At 35.2% G+C, this 21,227-nt stretch overlaps 1 protein-coding gene and 7 non-coding genes across 8 annotated transcripts; 1 reads left to right on the top strand and 7 right to left on the bottom strand.

Annotated features, from left to right (window-relative positions):
- Positions 1-9,324: 9,324 nt before the first annotated feature.
- Positions 9,325-20,549, top strand: LOC104098467 (uncharacterized). Its single transcript, XM_009605207.4, has 4 exons — positions 9,325-10,156; positions 19,025-19,117; positions 19,363-19,430; positions 19,558-20,549. The coding sequence occupies exons 1-4, from the start codon at positions 9,533-9,535 to the stop codon at positions 19,718-19,720; spliced, it is 948 nt and encodes a 315-aa protein (XP_009603502.1). The 5' UTR covers positions 9,325-9,532; the 3' UTR covers positions 19,721-20,549.
- TRNAY-GUA (transfer RNA tyrosine (anticodon GUA)) lies at positions 10,707-10,801 on the bottom strand. Its single transcript has 2 exons — positions 10,765-10,801; positions 10,707-10,742 (listed from the first exon to the last, which is right to left on the bottom strand). It is a non-coding gene; the product is annotated as a tRNA-Tyr (tRNA).
- Positions 11,982-12,076, bottom strand: TRNAY-GUA (transfer RNA tyrosine (anticodon GUA)). The gene is made up of 2 exons: positions 12,040-12,076; positions 11,982-12,017 (listed from the first exon to the last, which is right to left on the bottom strand). It is a non-coding gene; the product is annotated as a tRNA-Tyr (tRNA).
- On the bottom strand, positions 12,822-12,917 carry TRNAY-GUA (transfer RNA tyrosine (anticodon GUA)). The gene is made up of 2 exons: positions 12,881-12,917; positions 12,822-12,857 (listed from the first exon to the last, which is right to left on the bottom strand). It is a non-coding gene; the product is annotated as a tRNA-Tyr (tRNA).
- TRNAY-GUA (transfer RNA tyrosine (anticodon GUA)) lies at positions 14,261-14,356 on the bottom strand. The gene is made up of 2 exons: positions 14,320-14,356; positions 14,261-14,296 (listed from the first exon to the last, which is right to left on the bottom strand). It is a non-coding gene; the product is annotated as a tRNA-Tyr (tRNA).
- Positions 16,221-16,315, bottom strand: TRNAY-GUA (transfer RNA tyrosine (anticodon GUA)). The gene is made up of 2 exons: positions 16,279-16,315; positions 16,221-16,256 (listed from the first exon to the last, which is right to left on the bottom strand). It is a non-coding gene; the product is annotated as a tRNA-Tyr (tRNA).
- On the bottom strand, positions 17,144-17,245 carry TRNAY-GUA (transfer RNA tyrosine (anticodon GUA)). Its single transcript has 2 exons — positions 17,209-17,245; positions 17,144-17,179 (listed from the first exon to the last, which is right to left on the bottom strand). It is a non-coding gene; the product is annotated as a tRNA-Tyr (tRNA).
- Positions 18,271-18,366, bottom strand: TRNAY-GUA (transfer RNA tyrosine (anticodon GUA)). The gene is made up of 2 exons: positions 18,330-18,366; positions 18,271-18,306 (listed from the first exon to the last, which is right to left on the bottom strand). It is a non-coding gene; the product is annotated as a tRNA-Tyr (tRNA).
- Positions 20,550-21,227: the final 678 nt, after the last annotated feature.

Raw genomic sequence — 21,227 nt, forward strand, 5'->3', positions numbered from 1 at the left:
AATCTTTATTGAGTAATCATCGAGTTTTCATAAAAGATATAACTTTACCAATCTCAAGAACCTCACTACGCTTTGTGTAAAATTGGACTTGTTGGGTATCTCAAACTTGACCGCATTGGCATGATCATTAAGAGTAGCATGACAAAAAGATAACCAATCTATGCCTATCAGCACATCAAATTCAACCATATCATATACGACTAACTCAATTAGATCATTTCCATCCTCAACTCGAATCTGACAAGCATGATATACATGTTCGAATAATAAAGAATCTCCCACAAGAGTAGCAACCAAAAACAAATATTGCACACTAAAACTCACATAGAAGAATTTCTTAGATTTTCCTCCTTGCATGAATTCTTGGTTGTTTGCTTGTGATACTACATATTTTCTATCTGTTTAGCAATATCAACTACCTCAAAGTAGTTCAAAAATCTTCGTATGCGGGATCCCCGCCCTGTTTATGGGGCTAACCAAACTTTCAACCTAAAATGCTTTGTAGACAAAAGTAGGGAGTGTATCTAGCTTTGTTGAGAAAAAACTTTGGAGGCATATATCAGTTCATCCATTACCTGAACCATTTTTTGACTTCCTAAAGAGTTACACACGCTTTTAACTACCAGGAAAGGAGCAATACTTAAATAACTTAATGAATCATCAAGTCAACAATGTTTCACATGTCCGTATTCATAAAATTAAGCAGCATACCATGTGTTTGATCATGTCCTTCTATCTATTAGTTACTAGATCTATACAACTCTTGTTGGAACGCACTTAGAGCTAGTAAAGCTTTAAGTATTTCACCCAAGAACCTTTACCAAAAACTTTAAGCATGCGTGAGCCGTTAAACCCTATTAACCTTAATTAGTGTTTCAACTTTAAATACTCTCAAGGATTATCTTTGTGCTCGATATATCTGAGTATTTATAGGTGCGTGAAACTGGTCAAGGGCCCTATTTTGTTGCCTAGCTATATTTCTGTTTATTAATCTCTCTGGATCGTTGCATGGAGATAAGTGTCTTAATAGTTACACTCTCATGTTGTTATAGAGGCAGAATATTACTCGTTCCTGGAATGGGATATATTACATGACTCGTAGAGGTTCAAAAATCCCTCATAGTGGCGTATCGACCCCTTTCTTGGCCTTGTCTACTACCTTTGTCTTTCCCCTTACTTGAGAAAGATGGATGTTTACCAAATGTGGTACTCAATGCCTCCCGAACCTTTGGACTATCCTTACTATTGGATGATCGAGTTCAAGACATATAATAGAACGATAAACAATGTTAGAGTTATCTACATGACCCTATACGTCATACACGTAATGTGGAATAAGAACGGAGGAAAAGACATATCCTATCACGCCCTCGCAGAATCACGATTATGGGAATGGCCGGCTACATAACCATAATTGAGATTCTACTACCGACGTGTGTTCCTTTAGTCACAGGAATAACCTAGGGCTCTGATACCAACTTTGTCACGACCCAATTTAGGATCATGACCGACGCTTAGGAGCAAGTGCTCCTAAGTAAGCCTCATCGGTATTTTACAGAAAATCGGATAAAGTCTCCACTGTTTTAGGACTATCCAAAGTTTTCATGTCTGATAAACAATATACAACCAACCAATATTCACATAAACCAACCACAATCTTCATGAACTAAGCAAAACGAGTTTTCAACAACATTACCAACCTTACTAACATAATAATACTTAAACCATCTCAAAAATACGCAAGAAAGTGCAATACTGGTAACAAGTCCAATATAATGAATGGATACTCATGACACTAATAAAAATGACTACGGAGTGACTCTAAGAGTTCAAAAGAAAAGACGATAATCATAAAAAAATATTTCGCCCACGCGAACAAGTGCGGGGCTCACAAGGAACTATCAGCTCGTGTACTCCAACTAACGAAACCCTTAATGTGCCAACTGTTATCTCTTGAAAAAATAGCGGAGAGTGAGTCGCTAGCTCAGTGAGTAATAACACTTAACCACAACTGTTTTAATTGGGGACAAGTCAGAAAACATGCTTGTATATTAAATAAAAAATATCATAAGAATGCCCTTTCAGAAACAATAAACAATAATCAGTCGCATCATGTTTTTCGTGTAATAGAAATTAATTTAACAATTCGGTAATGAACTCGGTAAACACTGTGTCATATCAATCTGTATGTTTGGGAGGTTTTCAAGAAGGGATCATGTAATATATATCACTATGTGGACCCCTTCGTAAAAGGAGTCAAATATAATTGTAGGTCCCCTACTCGAGGAAAACTGTAACTGTATGCAAGTTCTACCTTCCCACTAGCGAGGGCTATAACTGTACTTGGTAATGGGTAAATACAAGTTGCAACAGGTCTAACGAACCCGTCATTAGCTACGCAAAGTCTCCTCACATTTATACTTTTCTTTGTAAGCAGTAAATATTCATAAGAAAGCATTTTCAAAATAGTACAGGGCATTTCAATTCTTATCATATCATGTAATCCCATTTCGGTAATAGTAATCATATCTCAAATAACAGTAAAACATGTCTAGTAACAGTGAAAACATTTTAAATAACTGTAAATATCTCAAGTAAACTGTTCAGTACCATATCAAGTAAATGACTTGTCCCACATACAATTTCAAACATTCGGTAACAAATATTATTTTTAAAATCATGTATAAACCATGAAGGTTATGAAAACACAAGTTGTGGTAATATTACTACTCACAGTACTCGTGTCGAAATACCAAACTCGTCACCTCAAGCGACCTGTACAACTTTCTTCAATCAATCTATAATCATATCAACATCGATCTCGTGTTAATTTCCTTGTTTAGGCTAATTCATAGCTAATATAAAATACCCAACCCTCGATGTTTCATATTTTTTACTCTTAATTCGTCAATTTATACTTACTCGTGCTACTTGTAGTTTAAACCAAATCCAGAAAATCCACCAAATACAACATATTCATATAATATACTCAATTAATTCTTGGAAAGGTCTCATGGATTTCTCCCAATTTCTTTAACATTATCTTTTAAACTCTTAATCTGTCACGATCCAAAATCCTAACATGTCGTGATGGCACCTATATCAATACTAGGCAAGGTGACAACCTCAATAAACCATAACTTCTTTTAAGTTTGAAAATATAATATTTGAATTCCATAGAAAATCTCACAAATTACTAACATAGTGTAACGGCCGGTCGTTTTGAGTATTACTACCATGTTCCCCCATTTACAGCTCAATTTGTACTTTACAATTATTATGTGACTTGTCGGGGTAATTAGTTCGGGTCCGGTGAGGTTTCGGAATGAATTGAGACACTTATTCTCGAAGATGAAAACGTAAGTTCAAAAGGTTGACCGGATGATTGACTTATGTGTAAACGACCTCATAATAGAGTTTTGATGATTCCAACAGCTCTGTATGGTGATTCTGGACTTAGGAGCGTGTAGGAAAAATTATTTGGAAGTCCGTAGTTAAATTAGGCTTGAAATGGCTAAAATAGAAATTTAAGTTGGAAGTTTGACCGGGGAGTTGACTTTTTGATATCGGGGTCGGAATCTGATTCTGAAAATTTGAATAACTTCGTTATATCATTTATGACTTGTGTGCAAAATTTGAGGTCAATCGGACTTGATTTGATAGGTTTCGGCATTGAATGTAGAAGTTGGAAATTGTTAGTTTTGAATAGGCTTGAATTTGGGTGCAATTCGTGTTTTAGTGTTGTTCAATATAATTTGAGGCATCGACTAAGTTTGTGTCATATTATGAGACTTGTTAGTATACTTGGTTGGGGTCCCATGGGCTCGGATGAGTTTTGGAAGAGTTTGGTATTTTGAGCATAAGCATGTAATGATCCAAAGGTCCATTTTTAGTTCTAGACATCAAAATTCAATTTCGAGACTTCCTGAAATTTGATAATGAAATATAGGAGTAATCTGAAAAGTTTGGTCTAATTTCATCAAGTCGCGATTGGGTTTTTAGCGCGAAATATGAGTTAATTGTTTAACGAGCGAAATTGGTATCACATTGAGAAAATGAGCTCTGAATTGAGTTTCGATTGAACGACTAGGTTCGTATTATTATTTGTGACTCATAGGAACAAGAATCGTCGAATTCTGAGTTTGTATGATGGAGTTAGAGCCCTTTTAATGAAAAACATAACTGCTGGTGCAAGCAAGTTCTCGTGTGGATTTTTAGTGACGGAAAGTGGACTTTTAGTGACGGATGGACAAAAACTTAAGGACCAAAAATGGTCATTTCCTTTATTTCGTTTTGGATTTTTGGAGCATAGCTCTTGGGCGATTTTGAGGATTTCTTCACGACTTCGACTTGGGTAAGTATCATATATCCAAAAGTAATTATATTTCATAAATCCATGGTTATATTCATCATTTATTTTGGATTTAAATAGAAGAAATCAAGATTTTTGCAAAACTTTTCAAGAACAAAAATTTTAGATTTGGAGGTCGAATTGTTATCAGAATTTGATAAAATTGGTATGGTTGGACTAGTAATTGAATGGGTTATCGGATTTTGTGAGTTTCGTTGGATTCCAAGACGTGGGTCCCACGAGCAATTTTTGAGTTAAATTTCAAATTTTGTTAAAAAATTAGTATTTTCATATGGAATTAATTCCTATAATTAGTATTAACTTAATTGAATTAACTGTGGATAGATTTGAGGCTTTCGGAGTTCGATTCGCAAAGACTTGCATAGCAGAATACAGAATTACACAGTTCGAGCAAGTAACAGTTCTAAATTTGGTCCTGAGGGTATGAAACCCTGGATTATGTGTTATATGATCGGTTTTGAGGTGATGCACATGTTAGGTGACAGCGTGTGGGAGTGCACCGTAGGAATTGTGACTTGGTCAAATTTCATGGAACTGTGTAGTTGAATAATCTGATGTTATCTATACAATCTCCATGTAGTAGAGAAATTAAACCACAAATCATGTTTAGATTATATGTTGGTACTGTAGGGACCCACAGAGATCGTGTACATGTTGAACTGTCTGCTAAATTATTGTTTTGTACACAGTCACAGTTTACTTGTTTATTTTATCTTAGTCTCTATTGTCCATTACTGATGCATCATATCATTGTTGTTTGGGCTGCTTTTCATGAGTATTGAGAGCCCGAGAGACTGGAGAGATTTATGACAGAGTGAGGCTGAGGGCCTGATTGTGAGATATTATACTATAGCACGTGAGATATTATACTATAGCACGTGAGTTATCCGTGCAGCACGTGAGTTGTTTGTGCAGCACGTGAGTTGTCCGTGCAGATCCATATATTATACTATAGCACGTGAGTTGTTCATGCAGCATGTGAGTTGTCCGTGCAGATCTATATATTATACTATAGTACGTGAGTTGTCCGTGTGAATCCAGATATTATACAATAGCACTTGAGTTGTCCGTATAGCACGTGAGTTGTCCGTGCAGCATGTGAGTTGTCCGTGCGGATCCAGATATTATACTATAGCTATTTGCTAAATGTCCAATATGTCCAATATGTCACGTGAGTTATCCGTGCAGCACATGAGTTGTTTGTGCAGCACGTGAGTTGTCCGTGCAGATCCATATATTATACTATAGCACGTGAGTTGTCCGTGCAGCATGTGAGTTGTCAGTGCAGATCTATATATTATACTATAGCACGTGAGTTGTCCGTGTGAATCCAGATATTATACAATAGCACTTGAGTTGTCCGTGCAGCACATGAGTTGTCCGTGCAGCATGTGAGTTGTCCGCGCGAATCCAGATATTATACTATAGCTATTTGCTAAATGTCCAATATGTCTTCGTTTAAAATATTGGGGTTATACATGTATTCTAATTAGTTTTTGGCCTTATTCTTCAGGTGATGATTGATTTAGTCTCTGATCAAAAAGATATATCTTAGTTATACTATATCATTTCCTTAACAAGTTTAGTATAAACATAATGGTCCTATTGATAAATTAAATTTGGTCGAAAATGTTTGACGTCTTAGAAAAATAAGCAACATTATTACTATACTCCCCCCCACCCCCCACCCCACCCCACCAAATATATTCTAACCGCTCAACTGAGTAAAGTGCTAATTAAGTTGATATTTAAGAGAGAGATAAAGAGCATTTCTAAACAAATTCTCTTATAATTAACTAAGCTATCTTATGTCTTTTAAGAGACGTACAAAAAATTTAAAGGCAGATAATATAAACTAGAGGAAGTAATATTTTTGAAGAATAAGTGTGACTGAGTCTTTATTTCAAGATTTACAGTCTAGTGATCTTACGTTTTTTTTCCCTGGCTAATTTAGATTTGTGCCGCATAAGGAGAAAGCACTTTCAACTATAATATTTTTTATTTTTATAGCTCTAACTCGAAATCTCCAATTAAAAGTAAATAAGTTATTTACATCCCTCCACATTAGTCGATTTCACTTAATTAATTAAGTTATTTAATATTTCATTTTTTGTTTATCTACAAGTCAATAAGATAATCGAGTTAGGAAAATAAAATGCTACTCCGTATGCAGTTAATGGTCAATGATTGAAGTATAATAGTAGCTCAACCTCCACTCTGTGTTGCTCTATTCCTAGCCATATAAACAAATTTATTGAGGTTCATTTTTTCCTGCAATGTTTAGGTAGAATATCATTTTCAATGAAGAAACATGCAAATTCAAATTCTTTTCCGATACTATAACTAGCCTACAATTCACCACCAAACAAAAACCGGTCCCAACCCATAATTTTTCTGGTCGGCAAATATATATAAGTCTTCGTATAGGTAATTAAGTTAAAAAGCGGACAAGTTTAAACAGAGGCGGAGCTAGGATTTGAACCTTATGGGTTCGAGATTATAGTCCCTTTAAGTTAATGAGATCTAAATTAATGATTTGTACATATTTATTTAATTTCTTAATATAAATATAGGGTTTGAACAAAAGCTACTGAGTTCAGTCGAATCCGCAAACAGTATTGTGGCTTCGCCCGTGAGTTTAAGGGCTTGCGTATACTCAGCCTTCTATTTTAGTTATGGGCAAAATACAAAACTCACCTATCAATAAAAATAACTATATGTGTTAGCCAAAAAAATATATAAAATATTTATATTGTACGTATATAATACAAATATATATTAAATATATAGTAATTTATTTTATCGACTATTATTTTTAAAAACGGCTAAAAATATATATTTCTCGTTAGTTTTTCATGCATTTAGGATTTGGACCTTTCAAAGTTCATTATTTCATCTATATTACCTATTTATGCCCCTTTTGTTTTTTACTTATTTTTATCTCCAATTAGATTTGATGAATATATTATATTCCATATTTCATATTATCGATTGTGATTCCTGAAAAGTTGAAGATCGGTAGCAATTTCCTATGAATAAGCTATTTATACCCATTTTATTTTTTACTTCATGTCATCGTCTAGATTTGAATATACTATATTTCACATTATTAGATTCCAAAACAAAATGGGTTTATAAACCAACTGAGCAGTGTAAAATAAATTACAGTGAAACTCCTTTAAAATACAATAGCTAGTAATTTAGTATAATTGATAAAAGCTTTATCATTTCTTTTTCCGGTCACATTAATAATTACCTTTTGGAGCCTTTTTAATCATTTGAAAACTTCATTATTCTGTGTATTCATTATTTAAGCTTTTAATTACACGTCATTATTTCCTTCTATTGTGAGCTTGTAACACTAGAAATGTACAATAAAAAGAATAATCACCACATAATTTCATACAATATTTGGTCGGCATCATTTTATTATTTTATGTATAAATGTATAATATAATAAGGGTCTGATTTGACCATCTACTATCATAAATATGTTTTATTTATCCTCCGTTTAATTTTTATATCAAAAATATTCTTACCGTTATACATTAGATTCATATTTACCCCTTAAACGTTTAAAAGAGTTACATTTGCCCTTCGTTATACTTTAGGATCATATTTACCCCTCTACTCTTCGGAAAATGTTACATTTGTCCTTCGTTATACGTTCTTGACATATTTATCCTTACAATTATCTGTGTCAGCTCGTCACCTCCCCCCCCCCTCCAACCCACCCAACCCCCACTCCTCCATCTCTCTTATCCGTGTCAGCTCCATGTTTTTCGGAGAGCGAGAAAATTTTGGACAGTGAGTGAACAAAACTATAGTGTTATCTCTAATTGATTTTATTTAATTATTTCACCTTTGTCTATGTTAATTTGTTTCCCTTTAATACTTGGGAGTTAAGAGACATGAATCACTCAATGATATTTTGAAGTGTTTGTAGAGATACAACTCTGTAAAGTCTAAACTGGGTCAATTGACCATAATTGATTCACGAAAAGTAATTTCCCGATACGGTATTTATGAAGATTGTGCGAAATACCATAGTTATAGCAGCGACAACATATTGACAAACAATAACTTTGAACTCAAAATCACTAATCTAATACAACTCACATTTATTGCAGTAACCAAAGTAAATTACAAGAAGTTGCACAATAATGGAGTTAATAAAGTCTTATTTAAATTGGGTGGGCGGGTTAAATTATCTTAAATAGGTGACCATATTTAAATTGGAAGAATAAGAAATCCACATAGGCCCCATGTAGGAAAACAAAGGTGGGACATGCCGATCTACCGGACGAGGGTAAATGTATGATATAATTGTAAGGATAAATATGTCAAGAAAGTACAACGAAGAGCAAATGTAACCCTTTTTGAAGAGTAGATGGGTAAATGTGATCTTAAAGTATAACGAAGGGCAAATGTAACTCATTTTAATGCGTAAGGATAAATATGAACCTAATGTATAACTGTAGGAATATTTTTGATAAAAAACGTAAATTGAGGGTAAATAAGGCTTATTTATGATAGTAGATGGGCAAATCAGACAATTATCCGTAAAAAGAATAATCACCACATAATTTCATACAATATTTGGTCGGCATCATTTTATTATTTTATGTATAAATGTATAATATAAAATAATAATTACATGTATTAATATACATATATACATGTCTAACTATAGCAAAAACAGAAAAAATAAGAGAAATGTATATTTTTTATCGCTCTCAAAGAATAATCGATAATATATATATATATATATATATATATATATATATATATATTTTATATACTTTTGGTTAACGAATATAATTAATTTCGACCGCAATCTCGATTTTATACTTTGACAAAAAAATATGTTGACAGGATTTCAACGGGTGGGAAAAGGAAATAAAATCCTCTAAAAAGAAGAAAAGAATAAATTAGGAATCCAAAGACATTAACTACTGAAACAGTCTGACAAGTGACGGAACAATTATCAAAATCCTACATTCCCTGTTGAACACCTTTTTTTCCACTCAATTCCTTGCTTTTACCACAACAGAATCTGAACCCAAAAAATTCTCAGATTGCCACTATCTTTTTGTCTTTATATTGCTCACAGTTCTTCTCAGACAAAAGATTGTGTGTAGTGGATTTCCAACTAAGGATATGGCCAAGTGTTGCAGCTTTACTGCATCAAGAAACTGGTGCTTTAAATACTCTTTTTCAAACTCAGGCCTAAAATCTTCCACTACAGATTTAACTGATGGTACTATTATGCATTGTTGGATTCCCAAATCCCACAAAGAAAGAAAGCCCACTTTACTCCTTATACATGGAATTGGAGCAAATGCAATGTGGCAATGGAATGAATTCATCTCACCTTTATCATCAAGATTCAATCTTTATGTTCCTGACTTATTGTTTTTTGGTGAATCTTATACTACTAGACCTGAAAGAAGTGAACTTTTTCAAGCTCAGTGTGTTATGAGGATAATGGAAGTTTATGGGGTTAAGAAAATGACAGTTGTGGGGTTGAGTTATGGTGGTTTTGTAGGGTATAGTATGGCTGTTCAGTTTCCTGAGGCAGTGGAAAGGCTGATTTTAGGGTGTTCTGGTGTTTGTCTTGAGGAAAAAGATATGGAAAATGGGATGTTTCAAGTGAAAAGTGTAGAGGAGGCTGTTTCAATTTTGTTGCCACAGACTCCTGAGAAGTTGAGGCAGCTTATGAAATTGTCTTTTTATAAGCCTACTCAGAAGGTTCCTTCTTGTTTCCTCAATGATTTTATTGATGTAAGTCTTGGATTTCTCACTTTTATATCCTTTTCTTTCTCACTGATTTTGTTAGTTGTGATGTTGGAATTTATTTACACTTACATGATTAGCTAATCTGTGTTTGTGCAGTTGATGTATTAGGCATAAAGATTGAATCTTTGTTGATTAGAACTAATGAAATCATGGGAATCAATTCCGACTTAGCTGAAGATATGACACGGTGTAAGAAAATATCTGCTAGTTGGTAATAGTTTTTAGACTTGTTAGAGAACTTCTAATATTATTATTGTTACTTAAATGGAAAAGTGAGGATTCATATAGCCGATCCCAACTTGTTTGGGGCTGCGGTGTAGTTGTTGTTGGGAAAGTAGAATTCTTGAAGGTTTTGGGGTTTTCACTGAAATTTTAAAGAGTTTAGCCCAAGATAGAAAAATTGAGAATTATAAGTAAGTCTGATGCCTACTGTTAAAAAATAGTTTCTGTGTACCTCTTGTCACATTGGGGGTGTGAGTTATGACCCCTCTCCCTCCAGCAAGTTCCTAAAAGAATATTCTTGAAAATAATTTAATCCGACCTACCGGATTCGAACCAGTGACCTAAGGATATCTGAAAGGTTTACACCCCAACTACAGCCCTCCTCTCTACCAACTGAGCTAAGGTCGGTTATATAAACCATATCTAGTTGATAATATTGTGAGCTGATCTATCCTATTAAATTCCAAGAATGTATGCTCTCCATTCACCATATCACAAATGTTAAGTTGATGGATGAACTTCTGGACTGTTTATATATGCTTGGTGAGCTTTGGCTTTTGGCCTGAAGAATGTCCATTAGTTATTTCAAGTGGTTCGGGTAACCATACTAGCTGACCTCATGATGTTATTTTGCATCATACTTTTTCTATATACATTCCATGTAAATTACACTCACCTAAAGCTTGCAGTTCAAGATTTTATGTCCATCTCTCTGCTATTAACTCTTCTTTTCCCAATCCTTCTTTCGCATACACAGACAATGCAGTGTCAATAGTTTGATCAATTTGGATTAGAAAATATTTGTGACAGTAGGATAGGGGGTTCTCTTCCTGTATTGCAATATGAAAAATCAGGAAATTATTGGTGTGCTCATGCTAATGCCTTGGAAATAGTTCGGTTATTGTTTGATCTTGCATGTACCTTCAAATCTTGATAACATTGTAAGGTAATCTTTCTTAGTGGTTTCCAATAATGAATATTTTCTTCAACTTCAAATATATGAAATTGAGGAAGAAACTATTATAAAGTTGTTTATAAGATGTTTGGTGACTTTTCTACCTTTACATTTTTTTTCTACCAATTCTGGCTCCAAAGAAGCCCAAATTGTTATGATCTATTGTGCATTGCATCCTTCTAGTTATTTGCTCTGATGTTGTTCCTTTTGCACCACTACGTACTCTCTAGGCATTCCTTCTGCATTTTCATGCCTAAGTATCGGATTTCAAATTCTTGCTGTCAGTACTTATCACACGATAAGTGCTGACTCTTTCCTTCCCTTCCACCACCCTGGTGTCCCCTTTCCAAGACATTTGTGACAGTTGAGTGCTTGTTGTTTTCTTACTTTGGTATAGATAAGCTAGTTTTTGTGCTCATTAAAATTTTACCCCTCTGCCTGGATTAAGAAATAGGAGATTGCAGGGAATCTGACACTACTGACGCTGTATATTTTTATAAGCTGCTATAGCCAAAACTAATGCTTATAAATTGTTTTCATGTGCCTCTTGTCAGAGTAGGACTATATTATATGGCAAATCCCTCTTCTCCAGATTAAAATAACTATTAGAAAAAGAGATGGCAAAAGAATCAATCCGACCTGCCGGATTCGAACCAGCGACCTAAGGATATCTGATAGGTTTTACACCTCACTACAGTCCTCCGCTCTACCAACTGAGCTAAGGTCGGTTTCTGTTGATTTTTCCCAATGCTGTGGTTTTGAAAACATTAAAAAATATCTAGCTTGTTCTGTTCTAAGAATGGTTTCCACTTAAAGCTATTGCTAATTTTGTTCACCAGTTTTATTGATGTAAGTCTTGGATTTCTCACTTTTATATCCTTTTCTTTCTCACTGATTTGTTAAGTGTGATGTTGGAATTTATTAACATTTACATGATTAGCTAATCTGTGTTTGTGCAGTTCATGTATTAGGCATAAAGATTGAATCTTTGTTGATTAGAACTAATGAAATCATGGGAATCAATTCCGACTTAGCTAAAGATATGACATGGTGTAAGAAAATATCTGCTAGTTGGTAATAGTTTTTAGACTTGTTAGAGAACTTCTAATATTATTATTGTTACTATTATATATATAAATTTATTTTTCACTTCTATTTATTTGGTATAACTATTGACATGAGTTGAGCTTAAATGGAAAAGTGAGGATTCATATAGCCGACCCCAACTTGTTTGAGACTGAGGCGTAGTTGTTGTTCTTGTTGGGAAACTAGGATTCTTGTAGGTTTTGGGTTTTTCACTGAAGTTTTAAGGTACTTTCCAAGATAGAAGAATTTGAGGATTATAAGTCAGTCTGATGCCTACTGTTAAAAAAATAGTTTCTGTGTACGTACCTCTTGTCACATTGGGGGTGTGAGTTATGACCCCTCTTCCTCCAGCAAGTTGCTAAAAGAATATTATTGCAAATAGTTTAATCCGACCTACCGGATTCGAACCAGTGATCTAAGGATATCTGATAGGTTTACACCCCCAACTACAGTCCTCTGCTCTACCAACTGAGCTAAGGTCGGTTATATAAACCATGTCTAGTTGATAATATTATGAGGTGATCTATCCAATTAAATTCCAAGAATGTATATTCTTCATTCACCATATCACAAATATGAAGTTAAGGGATAAACTTTTGGATTGTTTATATATGCTTGGTGAGCTTTGGCTTTTGGCCTGAAGAATGTCCATTAGTTATTTCATGAGTTTCTGGTTATCATACTACTTGGACCATACTTTTCCTCTGTACATTCCCTCTGCATTACACTCACCTAAAGCTTGCAGTTCAAGATTTGCTGTCTATCTCTCTGCCATAAACTCTTCTTTTTCCTTTCCTTTTTCAAATACACATACAATGCAGTGTCAAGAGCTTGATCAATGTGTATTAGAAGATATTTGTGTCAGTTGGATAGTGGTTGTCTTCCTTATTGCTAGATGAAGATCAGGAAAGCTGTATTATAAGATATTTGTGACGGTCAGATACTGTTTGCCTTCCTTATGTTGCTGTATAAAAATCAGGAATTGTTGGTTTAGGATGCCTGAAAAGAAATGTGGGATCATTGGGGAGCTCATTCTAATTGCTTGAAAATAGTTTTGTTGTTGTTTGCTCTTGCATGTATCTTTGGATCTTGATAACATTGTAAGATGATCTTACTTATAATGACTTCCAAGAATGAATTTTGTCATCCATCTGCAACTCTTGAGGAAGAAAAAGTCTTCTTGAGCCGAGGGTGTACCGGAAACAACCTCTCTACCCCGCGGGTAGGGGTATACCCTCCCCAGACTCCACTTGTGGGATTTTACTGGGCTGTTGTTGTTGTTGTTGTTGTTTATAGGATGTTTGGTAACTTATCTACCTTTTGGCCTGAAGGGTGCATTATTTCTTCTGCCAGTTCTGGCTCCAAAGAAGCACATATTGTCATTATCTATGTGCATTGCATCCTTCTAGTTATTTTCTCTTATGATGTTTCTTTCACAACACTAGTTCTCTAGGCATTCCTTTTGCGTTTTCACACCTAAGTATCGGATTTCAAGAGTATGTAGTATATACACTTGAAATTGGTATTTGAAGATATTTGTGACAAATGGGTGCTTGTTGTTTCTTACATTGGTATGTAGAAGCTAGATGTCGTGCGTCTGGGTATCTCACTGAAATTTTAAGCCTCTGCCTGAATTAAGATATTGGAGATTGCAGGAAATCTCACACTACTGACACAAAAATATATTCTTCATAAGGTGCTATTGCCAAAAATAATGGTAATAAATACTTTTCATGCACCTCTTGTCAGAGTGAGAGTATATTATATAAAAACTCTCTTCTCCAGATTAAAATAATTATAAGGAAAGAACATGGCAAAAGAATCAATCCGACCTGCCGGATTCGAACCAGCGACCTAAGGATATCTAATAGGTTTTACACCCCAACTACAGTCCTCCGCTCTACCAACTGAGCTAAGGTCGGTTGCTATTGCTTCTTTCCATTGAAGTGGTTTTGAAAACATTAAAATATCTATCTTGTGTTGTTCCAAGAATTAATTGCCACTCAAACTTCTGCTGATATTGTTGTATGAAGTTATACAATGATCTTTCAAAGCTGGGGAACTCATGCTAATGCCTATTGCATGAGCATGAGTGTTTTTTTCCTTAATAAAAAAAATTAAATAAAATTGGGGAGTTCATGGTAATGCCTTGAAAATTGTTTTGTTGTTTGATCTTGCATGAAGGGGGGCCTTGGCGTAACTGGTAAAGTTGCTGCCATTTGACGAGGATGTCACGGGTTAGAGCCGTGGAAATAGCCTTTTGCAGAAATGCATGGTAAGGCTGCATATAATAGACCCTTTGGTCGGGCCCTTCCCCGACCCCGCGTATAGTGGGAGCTTAGTGCACCGGGCTGCCCTTTTTTGCTTGATCTTGCATGTACCTTGGAATCTTGATAACATTGTAAAGTGATCTTACTTAGTGAGTTCCAAGAATGAATTTCGTCTTCCATCTACAATTTCAAATATACGAAGTTGAGGAAAAAACTCTTGAAGCTGTTTATAAGATGTTTGATGACTTATCTACCTTTTGACCCGAAGGCATTATTTCTTCTACCAGTTCTGCTCCAAATAACCCCAAATTGTAATGATCTACGTGCATTGCTTCCTTCTAGTTATGTGTTCTCATGTTTTTCCTTTAGCACCACTTGTTCTCTAGGCATTTCTTCTGCATTCTTTTAACAAGCAAGCATTCTTTCTGCGTTTTCACGCCCAGAGGCGGACCCAGGATTTGAGCATGATGGGGGCATCACTAACCTTAAATATGCCAATAATTAACGATAAAATTCTTTGTGCAGTTCTTTAAAAAATTAATAAGTATGACAACTTATCCGCAATATATAAACAACCAGAAATTTTAAAAGAAAGAAAAAGCATTAAGCAAAGAGTGAAAGATTACTTTGCAAAATAGGTGCTACAGGAACCAATATTGATAGAAGCGGTGTCGCCCAACGCTGCTTCGTTAATTTTTCTTATTATATATATATAGGCAAGTAATATGCAAAAATAAACATTGTTATCAATGCTTTGATATAAAACATTTTGACAAAACTGGTTTTCAAAATGTAAAAGAAAATAAAAGAAGAAAGAACAAAATGCTAATTTTGCTGGAACTAGGCCTCGAACACAAGACCGAATGGTGAGGAAAGTTGGGAAGGTGGTGAAACTAGCAGCTCAACCACTGCTGCCGTCCAGCTTTTGTTTTCCTGGGGACCCAAGTAAATTATTTAAGGGGTCCTATCTGGATATACAGTACACAAAAGATCTATATATACATGGTTTTTACCGAGCCTAACGGGTTCCGGTGACCCCGCACACTCCACTGTAGGTCCGCCTCTGTTCACGCCTAAGTATCGGTTTAAAGTTCTTGCTGTCTGTTTGTCTATATAATCTATTTCCTTCCGTTCCACCACCCTGGTGCCCTCTTTCTCTATCTCAAATATTATGTGTAGTATATACTCATGAAATTTGACAAATGATTGGTATTTCAAGACATTTGTGACGGTTGGGAGCTTGTTTTTCTATTACATTAGTATGGAGAACTAGTTGTTTTGGGGCTGTATTTCTCACTGAAAATGTAAGCCTCTGCCTGGATTAAGAAATTGGATATTGCAGGGAATCTCACACAACTGACACAAGAATGTATTTTTTATAAGTTGCTATTGCCAAAAACAATGGTGATAAATTATTTTAATGCACCTCTTGTCAGAATGGCAGTATATTATATGGCAAACCCTTCTTCTCAAGATCAAAGTAATTATAAGTAAAAAAAGATGGCAAAAGAATCAATCCGACCTGCCGGATTCGAACCAGCGACCTAAGGATATCTGATAGGTTTTACACCCCACTACAGTCCTCCGCTCTACCAACTGAGCTAAGGTCGGTTGCTAGTGATTCTTCCCAATGCTGTGGTTTTGAAAACATTAAGAATGTCTATCTTGTTGTGTTCCAAGAATCAGTTTTCACTTCACTAAGTCCCTGTTTGATCTTGACTGTACCTTGGAATCTTGATAACATTGTACGGTGATCTTACTTACTGAGTTCCAAGAATGAATTGTGTCTTCCATCTCCAATTTCAAATATATGAAGTTGAGGAATAGACTTTTAAAGTTGTTTATATGATGTTTGATATTGTCCACCTTTTTGCCTGACGTGTACATTATTCTTCTACCAGTTCGGGCTCAAAGAAGCCCAAATCTTCATGATCTATGTGCATTGGCATTTTCTAGTTTTTTGCTCTTATGATGTTCCTTTTGTACCACTACTTGTTCTGTAGGCATTCCTTCTGCCTTTTTTAGCCTAAGTATTGGATTTCAAGTTATTGCTTTTTGTCTGTGTAAACTTTTTCCCTTCCACCACCTATTGGTATTTCAAGACATTTGCGACAGTTGGATGCTTGTTGTTTTCTTACATTGATAAAGAAGCTAGTTGTTGTGGGTCTAGGTTTCTCACTGAACTTTTAAGCCTTTGCCTGGATTAAGAAATAGGAGATTGCAGGGAATCTGATACTACTGAAACAAGAAAATGTTTTTATAAGTTTCTATAGCCAAAACTAATGCTAATAAATTGTTTTCAGGCATCTCTTGTCAGAGTTAGGACTATATTATATGGAAAATCCTTCTTCTCCAGATTAAAATTATTATATAAAAAAAGTCTTACCTTATAAAAAAATATTTAAAAAAAAAAGAGAAAGAAGATGGCAAAAGAATCAATCCGACCTGCCGGATTCGAACCAGCGACCTAAGGATATCTGATATCTGATAGGTTTTACACCCTACTACAGTCCTCCGCTCTACCAACTGAGCTAAGGTCGGTTACTATTGATTCTTTCCAATGCTATAGTTTTGAAAACATTAAAACATGTCTATCTTGTTTTGTTCCAAGAATGACTTTCCAATCAAAACTACTGCTGAGTGTTGTTCAACAGTGATATGGAGTTATGCAATGACCTTTTAAGGTTGGATAACTCATGCTAATGCCTTGAAAATGGTTTTGTTGTTGCTTGATCTTGTCTGTACCTTCAAATCTTGATAACATTGTAAAGTGATCTTACTTAGTGATTTCCAAGACTGAATTTCGTCTTCCATCTACAACTTCAAAAATATGAAGTTGAGAAGAAACTCTTAAAGTTTATTATAAGATGTATTTTTTCCTGAAGTGTACATTATTTCTTCTACCAGTTCGAACTCCAAAGATGCCCAAATTGTCATGATCTATGTGCATTGTGTGCTTCTACTTATTTGCTCTTATGATGTTCCTTTTGCACCACTACTTGTTCTCTAGGTGTTCCTTCTGTGTTTTCACGCATATGTATCGGATTTCAAGTTCTTGCTGTCTGATTGTCTATATAAACTCATTCCTTCCCTTCCACCACTCTGGTGGCCCCTTTCTCTTTCTCAAATATTACATGTAGCATGTACTCTTAAAATTTGATAAGTGATTGGTATTTCAAGAAATGGAACATAATGTTGGCCTAAGATGAATTTAAATGGAGAAATAGTAAGGATTCATATAGCCGATCCGACTTGTTTGAGATTGTATTGATATTTCAAGACATTTGTAACAGTTGGTTGCTTGTTATTTTCTTACTTTGGCATAGAGAAGCTAGTTTTCTGGATTTCTCACTAAAATTTTAAGCCTCTGCCTGGATTAAGAAATAGGAGATTGCAGGGAATCTGATACTACTGACACGAATATATTTTTATAAGTTGCTATCTCCAAAAATAATGGTAATGAACTGTTTTCATACACCTCTTGTCAGAGTTGGACTATATTATATGGGAAACCTCTCCTCTCCAGATTAAAATAATTATTAACGGAACATGGCAAAAAGAATTAATCCGACCTGCCGGATTCGAACCAGCGACCTAAGGATATCTGATAGGTTTTACACCCCAACTACAGTCCTCCGCTCTACCAACTGAGCTAAGGTCGGTTGCTATTGATTCTTTCCATAGTTTTGAAAACATTCAAACATGTCTATCTTGTTTTGTTCCAAGAATGACTTTCCGATCATAGCTACTGCTGAATGTTGTTCACCAGTGATATGGAGTTGTGCAATGACCTTTTGAAGACTTTAGTTTTGACTCCTATTTGTTTTTTGGAAATGGAGTTTAAACATAGACATTAACTGTGAGAAAAAAGTATAAGTTTTCTCATAGATATTGTCTTGTGGGAGATGATAAATGGAGGCATGAACTACACACTGCTATTGTACAATATACTAGAAACTCGAGGAGTGTCCGTGAAATCAACTTTGAGGCTTTCAGATAGTAGAATTTTCACGGAAGCTAGACGAAGATGCTGTAGACATTTAGCAGATGCATCAACTAATCCAGCTAAGGTCACGGGTTCGAGCTGTGGAAGCAGCCATTAATGCTCGCATTTGGGTAGGCTCTCTACGTCATACCCCTTGGGGTGCGGCCCTTCCTCGGACCCTGCGTGAATGCGGGATGCTTTGTACATCGAGTTGTCCTGTATCCACTAATCGAGCTCTTATTTACATTTGGCTTCTCATGTACGAGAAGTTTGAACATATGTCACTATTGTTCAACTTGAAGTTGGTATTTACGTGCTTTCTTTCCTTGTTGCAGGTAATGTGCACAGTTAATCATCAAGAAAGAAAGGAGTTGATCGAAGCATTACACAATAACAGAAAGTTTTCTGATCTTCCTAAGATTACTCAGGTTCGTACAAAACTATGATCTCATCTCTGCCACTTACAACAACCAAGTATAATCCCACAAGTGGGGTCTAGGGAGGGTAGTATGTACTATATACGCAGACTTTACCCTAACCTGGGGGTAGAGAGGTTGTTTCCGATAGACCCTCAGCACAAAAAGTTCAATAATAACTGCTTGTCATTAGTTCCCCTTCGGATGTTCTCTCATTGATTTGAGCTCTCTTAACTGTGTTCACCTCCTTTACGCAGCCCACGTTGATAATATGGGGAGAATATGATCAGATATTCCCACTGGAATTGGCTCACAGATTAAAAAGGTCAATCTTACAAAGCTAGACTAGCTCATTTCCTTTCTTGTTTCAAAACTCTCACTTCAATCTTCTCCATTTACAAGAATTAAACGACTAGCTCAGCGATTCGTCTGAACTTGCTTTGATTGTGCAGGCATTTAGGCAACAACGCCCAACTCGTGATAATAAAGGATGCAGGACATGCAATTAACATGGAGAAACCAAAGGTGCTTTACAAACACTTGAAGTCATTCCTTCTTGATTCTCACCCTCATACTACGCAGGACAGTAATGGCGATAGCCGCAAGCAAGATTAAAAGATTGAAGAAGACATTAAATTGGAGGAATTTTTCTGGTAATTTGCCTGAATCTCTTGGCTACCTAACTTCACTGCATTAATTGTCACTTGATTGTTGCAATCTCTCGAGGCCTATTCCTGTATCTTCACCTGCACAGAGTATTTGTTCTTTGAAGGTTGTTCCCTGAATGGAACAAAACGATCCTGGATATTCTTCCTTCCATCACTAAGTTATTCAAACTTGAGTTTTAAGTTGCAAGGTCCATTTCCCGAGTCAATTCAAAACCTTATGAATCTAACTCGACTTGATCTGTCATAAGATCAAGATACACAGGATGTTTGAGGCCTGAAAAGATCAATTCGCATTAGGCCCATAAGGTTTTGAATTGACTTGGGAAGAGGACCTGGCAACTCCTTAAAGCTCAAGTCTAAGTAGCTTAGCGATGAGAGGGAGAATATCCAGGATGGTATTATTCCGTTCAGGGAGTTACCTTCAATGAACAAATACATTGTGTGGATGAAATTCGAAAGAGACTCAGGAATATGCCCCAAGAGATTGCAAGAATCAAGTGACGAATAATGCAATGAAGTTAGATAGCTAAGAGATTTAGGCAAATTACCGGAAAAATTCACTCAAGAAAATATCTACTTATTTCATTCTAGACCGATTTAGTTTATTTTTGCTAGGTGAGATATCTACAGTTGATGAAGCATTATGGAAAAGTTGAAAGAGATACAGTAGAAGACATAATTTTATTATTTATTAGGAACTTAGAGTTAATCAAACAGTATTAGATATTTATGGATGTTTTGCAAGATATATATACCCCTTCCCATCTTTAAACTTCTCCCTGCTATTCTTCCATTTGTGTTTGTAAGAAAATAGAGTTAATGTGAATTAGAGAAAATTGTTAGGTGAGACTTCTTTAAGTAGAGAAAATCTACCCCATTAGTGAGCCTTACTGTGCGAATCTGTATTAGTCGGACTAGTGAAATTTAGATTCAGTATTTCTTTAATATACGAAAAACTGCTAGTATTATTCAGGGCTGTCAATGGATATTTAAAAATCGACTAAACTAACCAAACCGTACTGTGCCGAATCGATTTTTAGGTTTCTTTTAATAAAATCGTAGGTTTTTATATAAATCTATGATCGCACTGATAATTAGTGTAGGTTTTTATTTTTATGAAAATAACCGAAAAAATACCTAATCGTACTGAATAAATTTACAATGTGTAAAATATATTTATATATTAAGTTTAGAAATAATAAAGCATTAAATTTTTTCTTGGGCCTATGAAACAGTTACAAGCCAACAAGTAATTAAACTCAAAATCCTAATTCCCAAACCTATTATGTTACTCCTATTGAAATTGAATTATTTCCACCATATTCGCTAGCAAGACACAAGGTATTGTAGTGATTATGAATAGCAAACTGCAACGTATTGAATATGTTTCTTTTCGTATGATTTAGATTTATATCTTTAAATATTTAATCTTCTATAGACTTTATTATTGAATC

Source organism: Nicotiana tomentosiformis, chromosome 5 (assembly GCF_000390325.3).
Source record: "Nicotiana tomentosiformis chromosome 5, ASM39032v3, whole genome shotgun sequence".
In the NCBI taxonomy this organism is placed as follows: domain Eukaryota; kingdom Viridiplantae; phylum Streptophyta; class Magnoliopsida; order Solanales; family Solanaceae; genus Nicotiana; species Nicotiana tomentosiformis.